General features: G+C 32.1%; 3 protein-coding genes across 5 annotated transcripts in view; 2 read left to right on the forward strand and 1 right to left on the reverse strand.

Annotated features, from left to right (window-relative positions):
* The window catches only part of LOC113062447 (hyccin), a 32,613-nt gene extending 26,289 nt beyond the window's left edge, over nt 1-6,324 (forward strand). For 2 of the 3 annotated variants that reach the window (XM_026232298.1, XM_026232299.1), the window contains exon 11: nt 4,592-6,324. In XM_026232298.1, the coding sequence (XP_026088083.1) occupies nt 4,592-5,118 (527 nt within the window). In that variant the 3' untranslated portion in view covers nt 5,119-6,324. Of the gene's footprint in view, nt 1-899; nt 1,205-4,591 lie in introns of all 3 variants that reach the window. The other variant, XR_003278531.1, reaches the window with a different exon arrangement.
* A 526-nt stretch (nt 6,325-6,850) lies between these two features.
* On the forward strand, nt 6,851-12,347 carry LOC113062449 (mitochondrial import receptor subunit TOM7 homolog). The gene is made up of 3 exons (XM_026232301.1): nt 6,851-7,137; nt 11,809-11,857; nt 11,943-12,347. Exons 1-3 carry the CDS (start codon nt 6,972-6,974, stop codon nt 11,956-11,958), a joined length of 231 nt encoding a protein of 76 aa, XP_026088086.1. The 5' UTR covers nt 6,851-6,971; the 3' UTR covers nt 11,959-12,347.
* Nucleotides 12,348-12,358: 11 nt separating this feature from the next.
* On the reverse strand, nt 12,359-17,780 carry LOC113062448 (uncharacterized). The gene is made up of 5 exons (XM_026232300.1): nt 17,379-17,780; nt 17,078-17,286; nt 16,886-16,996; nt 15,776-15,919; nt 12,359-12,610 (listed from the first exon to the last, which is right to left on the reverse strand). The coding sequence occupies exons 1-5, from the start codon at nt 17,392-17,394 to the stop codon at nt 12,392-12,394; spliced, it is 699 nt and encodes a 232-aa protein (XP_026088085.1). The 5' UTR covers nt 17,395-17,780; the 3' UTR covers nt 12,359-12,391.
* Between the last annotated feature and the right edge of the window lie 391 nt (nt 17,781-18,171).

Below are 18,171 nucleotides of genomic sequence, written 5' to 3' on the forward strand. Positions count from 1 at the left end.
ATAATATAATTTCAATGTAATATTAATTATAATGTTTTATCAATTTACTAAATGTTAATATGGAAATTTAAAATAAGTATTTAATTAAATGACTAGTTTTTTATATTTATGTAATTATTCTAAAATATAAAATTATTACAATATAATTTAATATTAATATAATTAATCTAATATTAATTATAGTATAATATTTTATAATACAATTCTAATGTTAATTTTAATGTTTTATAATAACTACATTTAGTTTTATGAAATAACTTGAGGTATATTATAATATGCTATGGTTATTGTTATAAAATAATTGTATTTCTTTATAATCTAATTATAATATTCACTTTATTGTTGTAACATTAATGTGATTATTATCTAAACATTATATATAAATTAGATGTAATACAATATATGGTTATTATAAAATATTATAGCATATAAGTATTTTATACTAATAATTATATATTACACTGAAATATAAAATAATTATATTTAATTAAACCACTATAGGTTTATAATATGATATATAGTTATTATAAAATGTTTTATTATATATTTAAAAAATATTTAATTATTTTTATAGTAGAATTATGGTACAATATTTGATATTAAAATTTAATATTAATGCATTTAATAATATAAACTATATTAAAATAATTAAAAATAATAAATTTAATATTTATTTGGTCTATATGATTTAAATATAATTTTTCTAGTATTTTAGTGCAATACTATAATTCAAAGTAGCAACACTTTTTGATGGGAAGGATTTGTTTTCATTTCATTGTCATCTGTGTCCATTTCATTTTATAATTTTTGAAGTGTCTACGTTTGTCAGATTTGATTTCCATGTGTGTCTCATCATCGTCATGCATGTGTGTGTGTGTGTGTGTGTGTGTGTGTCTCAGAGTCTCAGGAGGACAGTGTAGAGTCCCCTGACCCCTGCGTGACGGGGCCCATCCCTGAGATTAGTGTAACGGGGGCCATCGGCGAGCGGCTGCTCAACGGAGAGGCTCTGCGCAGCAGGACGGAGGGGGAGGCGCTAGGGGGCGCCACAGAGCTGGGGGTCGACCCTAGAGGTCAAGAGGTCAGGAGGCAGAAGTCTGTGCGGAGGCACCTAGAGGACGGGACGCCCTCCGCGGGGCGGGTTCACTTCTAGAGCCACACCCACCCCTCGTCTCGCACACCCCTCCCCTCTCCCTCGGCCCCAGAGGTACTTGGTGTGGGCGGAGCTTCTCGATAAGCTTGTTAATTATTAATGAGATGTAAACGCTTCTGAATCTCACAGAAACGGCGTTTAGGAGATTTATTTTTATTTTGTATGTACTTTAATATACATAATATGCTAATATTTTAAAATTTTTATAGCGCTGCATATTTACATTTCTCTTGATAATTTGAATATGCAAAAAGGTTACTATTAATATTAGTATTATAGATGACAATTATTATTTTTATTATATTTATAGATCAGTATATACTTTATATTAATATACAGTTTATTGTTATTCATATCTTTATTGTTACACTGAATTATTTTATATAGTTATATATTATATTCAATTATTATATATTGAAATTACATATTATAATTCATATTTACATATATGTTGTTACATATATTACTTTATTATTATTATATATATTATTATTATTATAACTATATATTATTAAATTATTATATATTGTAATTAGATTGTATAGTACTTTTCTAATAATATATTCTAATTAAATTACATTTTTTTAAACCTAGTATTTATTTATAATAATAATAATAACAACATTACTATATAAGCACTGTATATAAACTATATATAAATATACAGTTTATTGTTATTTATATAATTATTGTAATACTAAATTATTTGATGTAATTATATATTATTTTATTAAATTATAATATTTTGTAATTACATATTATTATAAATATTTACATATGTTGATACATAAATTACTGTATTTCATCATTTTTAATAATTATACATTACGTATATCATTCTTATAAATTTTATATATTGTAATTAGATATAATTTGTATTTAAAAAAAAATAACTTAAGTATAGTACTTTTATAATAATAATTGATTCTAGTAAAATTGTCATTTTTTTATTTTTTTTATAATAATAATAATAATTATTATTATTGTTATATCATTATATAAGCACTGTATATAAACTATATAAATATACAGTGTATTGTTATTTATATTTTTATTGTAATAATACCTTATTTGATTTATATTAAATAATAATATATTGTAATTACAAATAATAATAAATATTTGCATATGTTGTTGCATATTACTGTATTATATATTATGTATACTATTGTGTTAAATTGTTATATATTATAATTGGATATTATTTTTTTATTACTTTAAAAAATAACTTAAGTATAGTACTTTTATAATAATAATATATTCTAATAAAATGATTATTATTCAAATATATATAATTATATTTATCATTATTTATAATTTATTTTACTTGGGGACCAATCAAAATATTTAATTATACTGTCCTTTTATTGTAAAATATATAATTTAATAATAATAATAAAAATACTTGTTTTTATTAATAGTATACGTTGTAATTAGAACATAATTAAAAAAAAAAAAAAAAATCACTGTTGAACAAATCTAAATGTTTTATCGTGGTGATAGACATTAAATCACTAATGTAGTGGACAGAGCTGATTTCTTGTTATTAACCGTGTCCTGAAACCATCAGCTCAACTCGTCTGTTTCTGTCGCATTCGTCCACTCTCTCCATCCTTCTGTTCTCTTCCATTTCATCCGTCAAACCTGCTGAACTCACAACGAGCCGATTATAAAGATGAGCTGACACTTCTCCGCTGGGCTGCCAAGGGAAACAACCTCCCTTTAGACCACACAGACTGACAGGAAGTGATGCGTCCCATACAAATCAGAGCAGATATCCAATAAGAAGTGTGCATGCATGGATCATATAAATTATGCAACTTCCTGTCAGTCTGTATTTCTCTTCTGGTTTGTTGCATAAATCCTTCCTCTTCCCTTCGAGCATCCCAACAGCTTCCTCTTCCAGCGCTTTATTTCCCTGAAACGCTCTTACAGTAGAGTGTGAGGTCTTCTGTTTGTGTGTTTCTTCTGTCAGAGCTGATGATGCTTTGGTGAAGAAGCATTTTCGTGTAAATTTCTGCCTCCCTGATTCTGGGATCTGCTGCTTGTTAACAAAACAAAGATCAATGCAATTAAAAATGAATGCAAAATTAATCTGGTTTATTAGGTGGATCTCACAAAAACTTCATTAAGTGCATAATTAAGCGAATTTCACTCAAAATCATGTTACTTTTATAAGTGGAGAAAGCCAATGAAACTGTAGTAGTATTTGTTAAAATAGTTTTAATACGTTTTTTGACTTATTCATTATTGTATTACAGATTTATAATTTGTATTGCATTAAGATTACTTACTTTAACATTTAAAAAAAAACAATTAATTAAATTAAATTCCCAGTTAAGGAAGCCCGGCATTACAGTAATGTGAATTTGAAGAGAAATGTACTTAATTGTGTACTTAATTATAATTTTTCCTTCTGATATGTATGGTGAAATAGTGTTTGGCCTAGAGATTTATTCATAAGATTCAGGTTGTAATATAATAATAATAATATAAAATAGATCACATAAAAAAATACCTTAAATTTCAGTTTGTTAATTATCTAGCAAGATTTATTTTTTGATTACTAAACCAGGGTGTTGATACCAACAAGGTTAGTATTTTCATTTTTTATTAATGAATTCATCTTTTTTGTGTGTGTGTGTGTGTGTGGTAAAATATGACCTGGATATTTCTTTGTGATATTAAACCTATAATAATAATAATAAGAAGAAGAATACATGCACTTTTTTTTTTATGTTTTCATAAAAAGTTTTTTCTGCTCACCAAGGTTGCATTTATTTAATCAAAAAATACAGTAAAATTGTGAAATATTATTGCAGTATAAAATAACAGTTTTCTATGTGAATATCTGTTAAACTGTAATTTATTTCTGTGATGCTCCGCTGTATTTACAGCATCATTCTTCCAGTCTTCAGTGTCACATGATCTTCAGAAATCATTCTGATATGATGATTTTACTGCTCAAAACACATTTATGATTATTATCAGTGTTGTCTTGCCAGACAATATTTTCATAGAAACTGATATACATTTGATTTTTCCGGATTCACAGATGAATAGAAAGTTCAAAAGAACAACCTTTATTTGAAATAGAATCTTTTGTAACACCATAAATGTGACACTGAAGACTGGAGTAATGATGCTGAAAATTCAGCTGCGCATCACAGAAATAAATTACAGTTTAACAGATAATCACATAGAAAACACTTTTTTTAAATAGTAAAAATATTTCATAATTTTACAGATTTTACTGTATTTTACAACATATTAATGCAGCCTCAGTGAGCAGAAGAGACTTCAATCAAAAACAGTAAAATCGCCAGCGCTCTGATCCGTTCTCTCTCTCCTCTCTCTCTGTCTCTCTCTCTCTGTCTCTCTCTCTCCTCTCTCTCTGTCTCTCTCTCTCTCTCTCTCTCTCTCTCTCTCTCTCCACCTCAGATGCAGTGGATCTGGGTTCCCCGGATGAGCTGACGGAGATCTCGGAGGTGGACGAGGGCATCTGCACACAAGCGTCCGCCGCTCCGAGCAGCCCTCCGACCATCGTCATCAGCAGCAGCGGCGGGAAACTGAGCGGGAAGGGTCTGCGCCGCCTGACGGGCCGCTCCAGCAGAGACAAGGACAAGGACAAGGAGGCGGCCTCCGGCTCGGATCAGCTGACACGCAAACAGGCCGCGGTCCGCGCCATGAGCGAGAACCTGGAGCTGCTGTCACTCAAGCGTCTGACGCTGACCGCCAGCCAATCAGTGCCCAAGAGCGGCTCTCTGAGTCTGTCACGCACCGCCAGCGCAGTCTTCTCACGCTCCTTTGAACAGGTCAGCAATGTCCTCGCTGTGGCCAGCCCCTCGTCCAATCACGTCGCAGAAGCAGACCACGGGGGCGTGGCTTATCTGGAACACCTAAGCCCCGCCCACCAGCACCGGCAGCGCTCGCCCACCATCAGTGTCCATGTGACCTCTGACCTGTGACCCGAGACGCTCACTGCTGCCACCTGGTGGCAATGAAACTGCAGCACCTTACAGGACGTTGATTTCGTTTTTTCCTAAAAAATGTTTTTGGTCAGTCGTGATTGATAACCAAAGTCATGTATTTTTAAAGTGTTTTTAAAAGGTCCTCGTGAAGTCAGATATTGTGTATTTATAAAGACGATTCAAACTATTTTTTTTTTTGTGTGTGTATGTAGTTTCTCTTCTCTGCGTATCCCAGCATGCACTGGGCTTGAACCGAAGCCATCCCTTCACAGTAAAAAACGGCTGCTTGAATACAAACCCGAGAGGAAGATCCTGTTGAAATCAAACCAAAACAAGATTCTTCTTCAGTGACAGTCGTGGTGTTTCAAAAGCAATATGGTTATTAATTGAGTTGCTGTTTGCGAAGCCATAAGAGAGGCCTGGACACTCGGACGGCTGGTTTAGGATTGGTTTTAGTTAACCAGCTGCTAACCAGAGCCCCATGAAACCGTGTGATTATAAGCCACAAATCATTTCTTGATTTAAAACGGAATCGGTGAATCTAATTACAGCATTGATTTTTCATCTTTTATTGTTTTGTTTTGTAGGATGGTGTTTTTCTGCTCTCAGTGGTTTGTGTTTTTCTAGTGGATCCTTCATAATGTGTCTGTGCTCAGATTATTTGGAGAATGTGAATATTTGGTTGTGAATTGTAAATATTATTATTTTGCCTTTCGTTTATCACCGTTACAGTTTCTGAAAATAAAGACGTCTATTTCAAAGTGAATGGATTTTTAAATAGCAAGTTAAAAATATTTTACTGAATATCTTTTAATTACAGATACTCAATGCAGATTTTTCTTTCGTTGTATTTAAAGAGTTTGGAGATGAAAGGATTACATTTTTTATCTTTAAACAACAGTGAACTCTGAATTTATTTTCTGTCTAGGGTTTTATCTTAATTCACTTTCGTTATTCACTAATTCAAGGAAACTGTCAGAATGCATTGGCATTGACACATGATATTTATTTTTGTATTAATGACACGTTTTTCACTGATAATGAAGTAAAATAAAATAATAGTATAGTATAATTAAAACGTATTATTTTATTTGCCATTATGAAGCATTTTGAGGTAATTGTTAAAATGCATGCATTTACATGTAACATTTGATTTGAATGATTTTTCATAAATAAAGCAACGTGAAATAAAGTGGAATTCAATTGCCCTGTTAATTGTCACTCACATTTTTGAACATAGATTTGAAAGTGCATGACCCAAACCTACATTTTTATAATTCATGACTAAAAACATTTTGTAACATGATTTTGATGTAAAATCTTGATTTTAAAATGGGTATCAAAGGATGAATTTTGAGATCTTATGTTTTCAAGTGACATATAATTTTTGTTGATTTCTAAAGTGTGATAGAGAAAAAGACAAGAAAGCAGACTTTTTTTTGTCTCCTGTTATGATGTAGGTTTTTGAGGTGCACTCTTGCCATAAATTAATCTTACTTTTCCTAAATTATTTTTAACAAAAAAGATTTTTAAAAAAAAATATCTATTTAGGAGTCTTAGACCTTTCCAAATAAATATAGTTTGTCATGATTAGATTAGGATTTAACTGTAATATAGTGAAGTAATCGATGGGGGCCCACCGAGGGGCCAGGTGGCAGTTAACAGGTTAAATGAAAAATAAAATATGTTCCCCGTGTGGCCACTAGATGTCAGTGTGGCGCTTTTTTCGCGACTGTCGCAGGACGCCTCCGCCGCGCACTTTACGGCACACACGTGCTTTCTGCGCTCTTATGTGCCCTTCACTGCTCCACATCGCATCCAGAGACGATCTTTGATTAAATCTGAATTAAATGATGTCCAAACTGAGTAATGAGAGTGAAATGATGTCCAAACTGAGTAATGAGAGTGAAATGATGTCCAAACTGAGTAAAGAGAGCAAGCAGCGGCTGCAGCAGGTGTTCCAGTGCGGCCAGTTCATCATCCGCTGGGGTTTCATCCCCACCGTGTTGTACCTGGGTCAGTGAAGCATGATTACACCATTTACACTCATTATCTGGCTTCATATGAGCTCTTTTGAAACATATATAGCGGCAGCACAACTGTTTACAACACTGATAATAATCAGAAATTTTTCTTGAGCAGCGAATCAGAATATTATTACGATTTCTGAATATCAAATGACATTGAAGACTGGAGGAGTGATGCTGAAAATACAGGTTTGATCAAATAAATAAATTACATCTTAACAGATATCCGCATAAAAATGAGTTATATAAATAGTAAAAATAATTCACTATTTTACTGTATTTTTTAACAAATAAATGCAGACTTGGTGAGCAAGAGAGACTCATTTAAAAAAAAAAACTTTCTAAAAATTGACCCTTATGACTAGTTTTGTGTTAAAGCGTCACATATTAGGGACAGAAACTATGGAACCCTGTTTCTGCCACTGAATAAAAAAATAAAAACAGATATTTTTGACTTATCTTGCAATTCTGACTTTTTTTTTTTGTGAGATATGAACTCAACATTGTGGGATTTAAAGTCACAATTGTGAGACACTTTTCATGCAGTTGATGACTTTATTTCTCAGAAATGCGAGTTTATGTCTTACAGTTGCATAAATGAATAAATTGCAAAGTCTTATTCATATTTTTTTTTTATTCTGAGAAAAAAAGACTAGAGTATTTTTTTTTTTAAATAGACACTTTTTTTCTCAAAATTGCAAGTTTAAATCTAGCATTTCTGACTTTATATCACATGCAATTCAGAGGAAAAAAGTCATTAATTTTTTTATTCCCTGACAGAATCAGGCTTTCATAAGAAAGCGTGTGCATGCATGTCTAAATTAGTCGTCAGTCCGTTTGATTTCTGGATAAGTGTTGATTTGAATTCATCTCTGATGTTCTTATTTTAATTCATCCTCATTAAAAGCCTCTGTGTTTGAGATTCTGCATCATTTCTGATCATGATGTGGAGTTTAATGGTGTGTGCGGTCGTTAAGTGTCTGAAGCGCATCACTTCCTGCTGTTGCTACGCCCCGATAATTGGGGATGACAGAGGTCAAACATTTTCTGTAAGTCTTCACAAGGTTTTCACACACTGTTGCTGGTATTTTGGCCCATTCCTCCATTCAGATCTTTCTCCTCCAAACAAGACAGTTGAGTTTTTACCAAAAAGTTCTCTTTTGGTTTCATCTGACCATACGACATTGTCCCAATCCTCTTCTGGATCATCCAAATGCTCTCTAGCAAACTTCAGACATGTACTGACTCAAGCAGGGGGACACGTCTGGCACTGCAGGATTTGAGTCCCTGGCGCCGTACTTTTGTCCCAGCTCTCTGCGGGTCATTCACTAGCTCCCCCTGTGTGGTTCTGGGATTTCTGCTCACCCTTCTTGTGGTCATTTTGACCCCACGGGGTGAGATCTTGTGTGGAGCCCCAGATCGAGGGAGATTATCATTGGTCTTGTATGTGTACACAAGTATATAGATAAAACTTCAAAATTTGGTTGAAATAATGTAACATTGTCATTCAGTGTAACACAATATTTATGCAAAGATTCAAACAACAGGCGTATTCTGACGTGTACATATTAAAATATCTAAAAGAATAATGGAGCATATTAAATTTTATTGTGTTTTAAATTAATAAAAAATTCTTACTGACAAGTGGGCAAAACCTAGGATAGTGGAAAATGTTAAAAATGTAAAATTACTAGAGCTGCAACTAACGATTATTTTTTTTTCGATTAGTCGACTAATCTAACGATTATTTTTATTACAATAAATAATTAATCTAATGTTCTTTTTTATTAGCTAATGAATCTTTTGGATAACTTTACAAAAAAAATATGAGTACAACTTCTAATATAATATTTCAACCTTTATTCATTTTCAACCAATGTGGTTGAAGTTTTTACAGTATAAAATAATAGAGGCAAAGAAAATTATTTTACTATGGTAAATATGAGCTTATGATAACTTTTATAATTAAACTACAGTAGCCATAAATTTACAGTTGTCTGAGTCGTCATGAAGTGTTCTCTAGCATCAAAAACCATAAAATGTAGTCAGGGTTCTGCTATGGTTTAGCATGGTTTCCAGAGATCTAGAGCTGATTCGGGGTAGCTCGGTGGTTTGTGACTGTTGTCTCGCGGCGCGCTGTCTTTTAAGGAGCCGTTCACATGTCGCGTCTTTTGCGCGCTCAAATTCGTTATTTCCAATGTAGGCACGCGATAAGCGCGCTCATAATGGAAGTGTCACGGTCGCGACGCACACGCGGTTCGACACGCTCGTTTTTTTCCAGGCGCATCGTGTTAAAAACATCTCAACTCTTCAGAATGCCGTGGTACACCATATCGGTTTTGCAAAGGGAGCAAAGGGCCATTTTATTTGACCTCTGTTTAAAGTATTCCCATACTTTTGATAACAGTGGTCTCTGTTTTTGTGATAGAATGCAACTTTCTCCATTACCAGTTTGCCGTTACGCGAGATGTAAACAAACAGTGTGACGCGTCCACGCATTTCACGCATGTCGACGTATTTTTGTAGTCGACGTAATCGATGACGTTGACGCGTCGTAGCAGCACTAAAAATTACAACTCATTAGTATTTGGGGTGAAAGTAATTAGTCTTTTAATATGTCATATATTGATTTTTGTTGTAAATATGCCTGACAAGATTGTTACACTGAATGACATTTTACTGGGTGTCTTCTGTAAATCAGGGGAAAATGTATGATGTTTATTTTTTGCTCAGAAAAACAAAAACAAAATTGCAATAAAATAAAACAGAAAACTTTTAGCATTTTTTTGGGGAAAAAACTAGAACAGTTTAAAGCAGTATTACACTTTTTTTATGCTTAAACACTTTTTCGTCTTTGACCCATATATATATAGAACTTTTATTTTAAATATTAAATGTAAATCTGTTTGTGTGTGTGTACACATTCATATTTATAATTAGAATATATTATAAATAGATGTTGTATTTGTTTTTATATATATAAATCAATTTATAATAAGTTATAATTAGAAACATGAATGTATATGATCATATATATGTACATATGAAACTTTCATAAATTATTTATAAAAAGTATTTAATAGACAAGATATAATATAAAGATTCTATAATGTATAGCTATTGTAAAGTTATGTAAAATATAAATATATGATATGACTGTTTAAAAATAATAAATAAAATAAAATAAAATAAACAAGTAAATTGGAGCACACAATCCAACAATTAAACCAGCATGAGCTCACTTGTTTTCCGCATAATATCTGTCTCAACTAAAATAAATATTTACAGTCCACATATGGCATTTATTTAGCAGAAAAGGAGTTGTTTATGTGGTTGGAGCTCAGAGATATCCAGCGTGAGAGTAATACTAGAATATGAGAAGCAGAAGAGAGCGCTCTGTTATTCCTCACAGCTCTTCTGAACGCTGTTGCTCAAGAAGTCAGGATTCATCTGGATTCTTGGAGATCTCGCACAAATGACGCTCTCGTTCTGTTATTCAGAACAACACTGGATGAAAACAGGAAGGATTGCATGTGCTCAGACTGTTTTTGTGCTCTGGATTTGAGGCGGTCTCATGATGCTAGTCGAATCCAGCCACTCAAGGCTTTCTCTGTCAAGAAGAGAGAGCGAGAGTGATGCAATAAATACATGGACAGTACATGATGTGACCCTGGAGCACAAAAACAGTCACAAGTGTCACTTTTTCAATTTTACATAAGCTTTCCATTGATGTGTGGTTTGTTAGAATCAGGCAATATTTATCTGAGATGCAACTATTTGAAAATCTGGAATCTGAGGGTGCAAAAAAATCAAGAAAATTTGATTTAAAGTTGTCAGAATGAATTCTTAGCAATGCATATTACTAATCAAAAATTACGTTTTGATATTTACAATAGGAAATTGACTAAATATCTTAATGGAACATGATCTTTACTTAATATCCTAATGATTTTTGGCGTGAAAGAAAAATCTATAATTTTGACCCATACAATGTATTGTTAGCTATTGTTACAAATATACCCTAGATACTCAAAACTGTTTTTGTGCTCCAGGATCACATATATTACTCTGCATTTGGTCATTTTGTAATATTACATAAAACCTCAGATGAGTTTATGAACGGTTGTAGATCAGTGAAACTCACAAAAGAAAAAAAATTGCGTTAAGAAAAGGAATACTTTTTTTTTTTTTTTTTGCATTGACTTTATTAGTGACAATTAAACAGACTTTCTCCCAAAATCTCAATTGCATTGTTTTTGCTGTGTTGCAAAAAATAAAAATGACATTGAATTGTAAAAGATTAATTCATTCATGATTGTAGATCTTCTTGTTTTGCACTTAAGCTGATTGAAACGAGGGAAAACACAGTATTGCAGTCATGAGGAGCACTAGAGAGACCCAAGGGAAAACACAAAAGTGATGGGGAGAAATTGCTTTACGTTTCTTTGTATATATAATTTCGATTTAATAAATAAATAATATTTAAACTAGTGCTGTCAAACGATTAATCGCGATTAATCGCATCCAACATAAACATTTTTGTTTACATAATGAGTGTGTACTGTATATATTTATTAGGTATATACAAAATACACACACATACAGTATATGTTTTGAAAATATTTACGTGTTTATACATTTGTATATTTAAATTCTTCAGGATTCAAGCGTGGAGCTGATCCAGGGATGCCTGAACCCTCGGTGCTCAGGTGAGTTCAGTGAGTCGCTCGTGTGAAGATCTCTGTGTTTCAGCACATAGAGCTGCTGAAGACCGACGTTATCTTGTGTTTCCAGTTTGCTTTGGGGATGAAGACGCTCCTGACAGAAACTCCAGACCTATTCACAAACCTCATGAAGACATCCATCGTCTCACGAGACGCTGTGCTCGGATGTAAATACTCCAGTAACGTTTGTGTTATTTCAAGACTTCTGCTTCCTCTTTCTAAAACACTGCAATTGAGAAACGCACAAAATGTAACCGAGCTTTCTTTGTTTTTTTTTTGTTTTTTTATTATTATTGACTCAAATTAGATGCATGGTCTCAGTTTTTCAGTTTCAAATAAACTAAACCAGTTCATCAGCACTGATTTCCAGCGTTGTACTAAGGCCATGCACAGGCGATAAAAATAAATTCCACAAATAGTGCATTTATAAATATCAGTGTTGTCAATAAATTAACAGACTCATAAATATTAAATTATCATGCCCTGGATTAAATAAATAAATAGGATAGTCAGGATAAATCAGTTCTTGTCAGAGCTCCAGTTTGCGGGTCTCTTGGTGTCTTTAGCTCGGTGCGCTGCTTTGCGTTTGCTGATATAATGAAGGGCTCTGTACGAGTCGATCATCACGCTGCTGAAGTTGAACAGGATCGAGTGGACCGTGGTCTTGTGTGTCCATGTGGATCTGACCGATAGAGGAGCGCTGGAGATCTGATCCTCCTGTCCGTCCGCTATCTGCAGCTGCAAAGACACACCAGACCTGTTCATATAAGTTCAGAAGACTGCTGAGCTCACATGCAAAATTTTTTTTATTTAGTTTCTACGTGAAATATTGTGAAAATCATCTTTAAAGTTGTCCAGATGAATTTTTAGCAATGCATATTACTTATCAAAAATTACGTTTTGAATTTTGATATATTTACGTTAGAAAATTTAACTTCAATGTTTGACTTTGACCTGGACCTGTTATATATTTGTGTCCCTGGAGCACAAATGCAGTCTTAAGTCTCTGGGGTATATATGTAGCAACAGCCAACAATACATTGTATTGTTCAAAATTACAAATTTTTCTTTTATGCCAAACATCATTAGGATATTGAGTAAAGATCATGTTCCATGAAGATATTTAGTAAATGTCCTACTGTAAATATATCAAAACTTAATTTTTGATTAGTAATATGCATGGCTAAGAATTCATTTAAACAACTTTAAAGATGATTTTCTCAATATTTAGATTTTTCTGCACCCTCAGATTCCAAATTTTCAAATAGTTGTATCTCCTCCAAATATTGTCGAAATGTTACGAGAATAAAGTCGAAATGTTATGACAATAAAGTCGAAATGTTATTAGAATAAAGTCGAAATGTTACGAGTATAAAGTTGAAATGTTACGAGAATAAAGTCGAAATGTTTAGTGAATAAAATCGTAATACTACGAGAATAAAGTCGAAATATTACGAGAATAAAGTCAAAATGTTACGAGTATAAAGTCGAAATGTTACGTGAATAAAGTCGAAATGTTTAGTGAATAAAATCGTAATACTACGAGAATAAAGTCGAAATATTACGAGAATAAAGTCAAAATGTTACGAGTATAAAGTCGAAATGTTACGAGAATAAAATCAAAATGTTTAGTGAATAAAGTCTAACTGTTATGAGAATAAAGTATTGTCAAAATGTTACGAGAATAAAGTTGAAATGTTACGAGAATAAGGTCGAAATGTTACGAGAATAAAGTCGAAATGTTACGAGAATAAAGTCAAAATGTTACGAGAATAAAGTCGAAATGTTTAATGAATAAAATCATAATACTACGAGAATAAAGTCGAAATATTACGAGAATAAAATCAAAATGTTTAGTGAATAAAGTGTAACTGTTACGAGAATAAAGTATTGTCGAAATGTTACGAGAATAAAGTCGAAATGTTATGAGAATAAAGTCGAAATGTTACGAGAATAAGGTCGAAATGTTACGAGAATAAAGTCGAAATGTTTAGTGAATAAAATCGTAATACCACGAGAATAAAGTCGAAATGTTACGAAAATAAAGTCGAAATGTTACGAGAATAAAGTCAAAATGTTACGAGTATAAAGTCGAAATGTTACGAGAATAAAGTCGAAATGTTTAGTGAATAAAATCGTAATACTACGAGAATAAAGTCGAAATATTACGAGAATAAAATCAAAATGTTTAGTGAATAAAGTCTAACTGTTATGAGAATAAAGTATTGTCAAAATGTTACGAGAATAAAGTTGAAATGTTACGAGAATAAGGTCGAAATGTTACGAGAATAAAGTCAAAATGTTACGAGAATAAAGAAAAAATGTTACGAGAATAAAGTCGAAATGTTTAATGAATAAAATCATAATACTACGAGAATAAAGTCGAAATATTACGAGAATAAAATCAAAATGTTTAGTGAATAAAGTGTAACTGTTACGAGAATAAAGTATTGTCGAAATGTTATGAGAATAAAGTCGAAATGTTATGAGAATAAAGTCGAAATGTTACGAGAATAAAGTCGAAATGTTTAATGAATAAAATCATAATACTACGAGAATAAAGTCAAATGTTACGAGAATAAGGTCGAAATGTTACGAGAATAAAGTCGAAATGTTTAGTGAATAAAATCGTAATACCACGAGAATAAAGTCGAAATGTTACGAGAATAAAGTCGAAATGTTACGAGAATAAAGTCGAAATGTTACGAGAATAAAGTCGAAATGTTACGAGAATAAAGTCGAAATGTTTAGTGAATAAAATCGTAATACTACGAGAATAAAGTCGAAATATTAAGAGAATAAAGTCAAAATTTTACGAGTATAAAGTCGAAATGTTACGAGAAAAAAGTCTAAATGTTTAGTGAATAAAATCGTAATACTACAAGAATAAAGTCAAAATATTACGAGAATAAAATCAAAATGTTTAGTGAATAAAGTCTAACTGTTACGAGAATAAGGTCGAAATGTTACGAGAATAAAGTCGAAATGTTACGAAAATAAAGTCGAAATGTTACGAGAATAAAGTTGAAATGTTACGAGAATAAAGTCGAAATGTTACGAGAATAAAGTTGAAATGTTTAGTGAATAAAATCGTAATACTACGAGAATAAAGTCGAAATGTTACGAGAATAAAGTTGAAATGTTTAGTGAATAAAATCGTAATACCACGAGAATAAAGTCGAAATGTTATGAAAATAAAGTCGAAATTTTACGAGAATAAAGTCGAAATGTTACGAGAATAAAGTCGAAATGTTTCGAGAAAAGTAAAATGTTACGAGAATAAAGTAGAAATTTTACCGGCATAAAGTAGAAATATTATGAGAATAAAGTCGAAATGTTACGAGAATAAAGTCAAAATGTTTCAAGAATGTAAATAGTGGAAATTAAAGTTATATTATTTTGAGAGTAAGCCTTTATTGTGCATGGATACTTGGATTGAAAGAAGTGGGAGAAGTTGAAGGCCACCGGGATTGATTTGAAATCAGATCGCTGTATTTATGTGAAACAATTCATTCGAAAATTCCAAATATATGAAAATGTATTATTATAATATTTTGACTTTATTCTCATAACATTTCGACTTTTCTTCTAATATATCTTCTTTATTCTCATAGTAGGCCAGTTTCGACTTTATTTCCATAATATATATATATATATTTGTTTTTTTGTTGCAATGTGCCACTAAAATGCCATCGTACTGTAGTATATATACACACACACATATATACAGTATATATATATATATATAAGAATAAATCAAACTCCTAATAAATAAAATAGGCAGGTGTGTATAAATAAAGAAAAGCAATGATCTGACAACAAAATAAATAAATTGCATTTTAATGTGACCTTTCCGTCAATAAATCTGCATTTGTCAGTGGTTTTAGCCAGAGGTGTGTGTACCTGTCTGTGAATGGCCTCCAGCAGCCGTTTGCTCCCGTGTTTGACGTCCTTCACAAGGCTAGAGGTCAGGTTTTCCTTCTCAATGATGCTCCAGTTCTCTCTGTACCAGGACAGGACAATGTATATACGGCTCAGACACCTCTCCTGAAACATTGGTGGGGGGGGGGGGGGGGGGTTCATATGTTTATCTGAATAATAAAAAACTTGGCTCCAATAGTAATGATTGATTTTAAAGTAATAAAACATTTGAAAAACAGTCAGACATTTGGACACATCTACTCAATTATTTTAACAGTTATTATAAAACATTTATTATGGCTTTTGTGTATTGCTATTATTATTACAGTTACTTATCAAAACAATGAAATAACACAGAAGTATGGAAATTATATAGTGACTTAAAAAAGAGACCAACCTGAAAATGTGATTTAAATATTCACTTTAAAATGAAGTATCATTTGTTAATCCTTTTTTTAAAATGAACTAGTAATTTTCTAAATATAATACATTTATTATATGTATTATATATATATATATATATATATATATAAATGTATAATGAATAATGAATTATAATGAATCATTAAACTTTGTTAATGTTTATAAAATGTTTACAAAAATATTATTTGTTCATATCAGTTCAAAATACATTAGAAAATGTTAAGTATTTAGAGACAATATTTTCTTTTCACAATTTTAATGTTATTGTTTTGAAATGAGCGAATAACAATTTTCTAAATATAATGATAAAATGACCTGTTAATATAGTTAAATAATATAAATAAAAATATAATGTATTAATAACCTAATAACAATGTGGTTTAAAAATTGCAACAAATATGAAATATTTAAATACAAATCTAAATGTATAATGCATTTTTACATCATTAAACTAATATTTATAAAAATGTTTAAAAACATTAATTGCTTATATTAGGTCATAATGCGTTAGAAAATGTATTTACAGAGACAATAATTTTTTTTTTTTTAAATTTGAATGTTTAATGTTTTTCAATTTAAAACCAGCTTAGGACTCAGAAGCGTGCTCCTGATTAAACCGAGAGCTGCAAATAAAGCACTTGAGTCCTTCGAGAGGAAGTGTGTTCTTACCGTGCTGAAGTTTCTGGACAGACAGCCGTCTGAGGGTCTGAGGAGAGGGGTTTTGATCCTCACGCCTTCACACGCCGTCATGTTCACCATCTCTCTGAAGTCCCTCTCAAACTGAGATACAGGAGGAGCTCAGAGTTAGTTTGAGTATCACTGAGCATCATTGCAGTGATGTTGATGTGAGTCGAGACGCACCTGCTGGTCTCGCAGCGTCTTGACGTCTCTGTGCAGATCTCGGGCCGTCAGATACCACTTCTGCCGCTCGCTCAGAGGACTCTTTCCCTCCACGTCCTGAACCTCGTCCCTAGATGTTTCGGATAGTTCGGCCAGACCGCTGTAGGCAGGCACTGCATCCACCAGACTGATGAACACTGCCAGTACGACAGACAGGAAGAGCGCTGCGTCTGCAGAGGAAGTGAGAGAGAGAGAGAGAGAACATGAAGAGCTGTGTCAGTCTGTCCGTCCGTCTGCTCTCCGTCTCCAGCGCTGAACTTACTCTGAGCTGACGACATCCTGATTACGCAAGCTTGTGTGCGATGTCTTCAAGAAAACTCGGGAGACTTCTGAGCCGTGCGTCTCTAGTGGTTTTTATACACACACTTGGGGTTTCACGTCTCTCAACCCGCCTTTCAAAACCTTTTCATCATTTAGGAAGAGGGAAAAACTACCCTGCTTCAGTTTTCATAAATGAATACTTTGTTTCTGTTATTTTTCCCCCCGTCTAAACATAGGATTTCACAACTTGATTTCAGTTTTGAGACCGTTATTGATCGATTGATTTAAGTGCATTTATTTTCTGAATGTTTCTTTATGAGGATAGAGGCCTTTACAGTGGGGCATGTTGTCACAAAATTAGCTATTCAGTGACACTGCAAGAAGTTTTTAAATGCATATTTAAAAAAAATGTTTTTTTTTTATAAATGTATAAAAGTTTTTATAAAGGCCATATATACACATAAATACACACACACAAATATATATATATATATATATATATATATATATATATATATATATATATATATATATATATATATATAGACCATCTTGCAAATTATATGTTCATTTAATATAAGTTATTAAAATATGCATTATAGGCTACTTAATTTTTTTTTTTTTTTTTTTTTTCAAATATTTGGCAAGCCACAAAGTGACATACAAAATATTTTTTGGACTTATAGTTTGTATATATCATTTTATAGTTTGAACTTCATAATTTTTATAGTTTAAAATGGTTTTGTCATTTAGGAAGATAGAAAACGGCCCTGATTTTGATTTGAGTTCATGCA

This window comes from Carassius auratus, chromosome 44, assembly GCF_003368295.1.
Source record: "Carassius auratus strain Wakin chromosome 44, ASM336829v1, whole genome shotgun sequence".
NCBI lineage: Eukaryota > Metazoa > Chordata > Actinopteri > Cypriniformes > Cyprinidae > Carassius > Carassius auratus.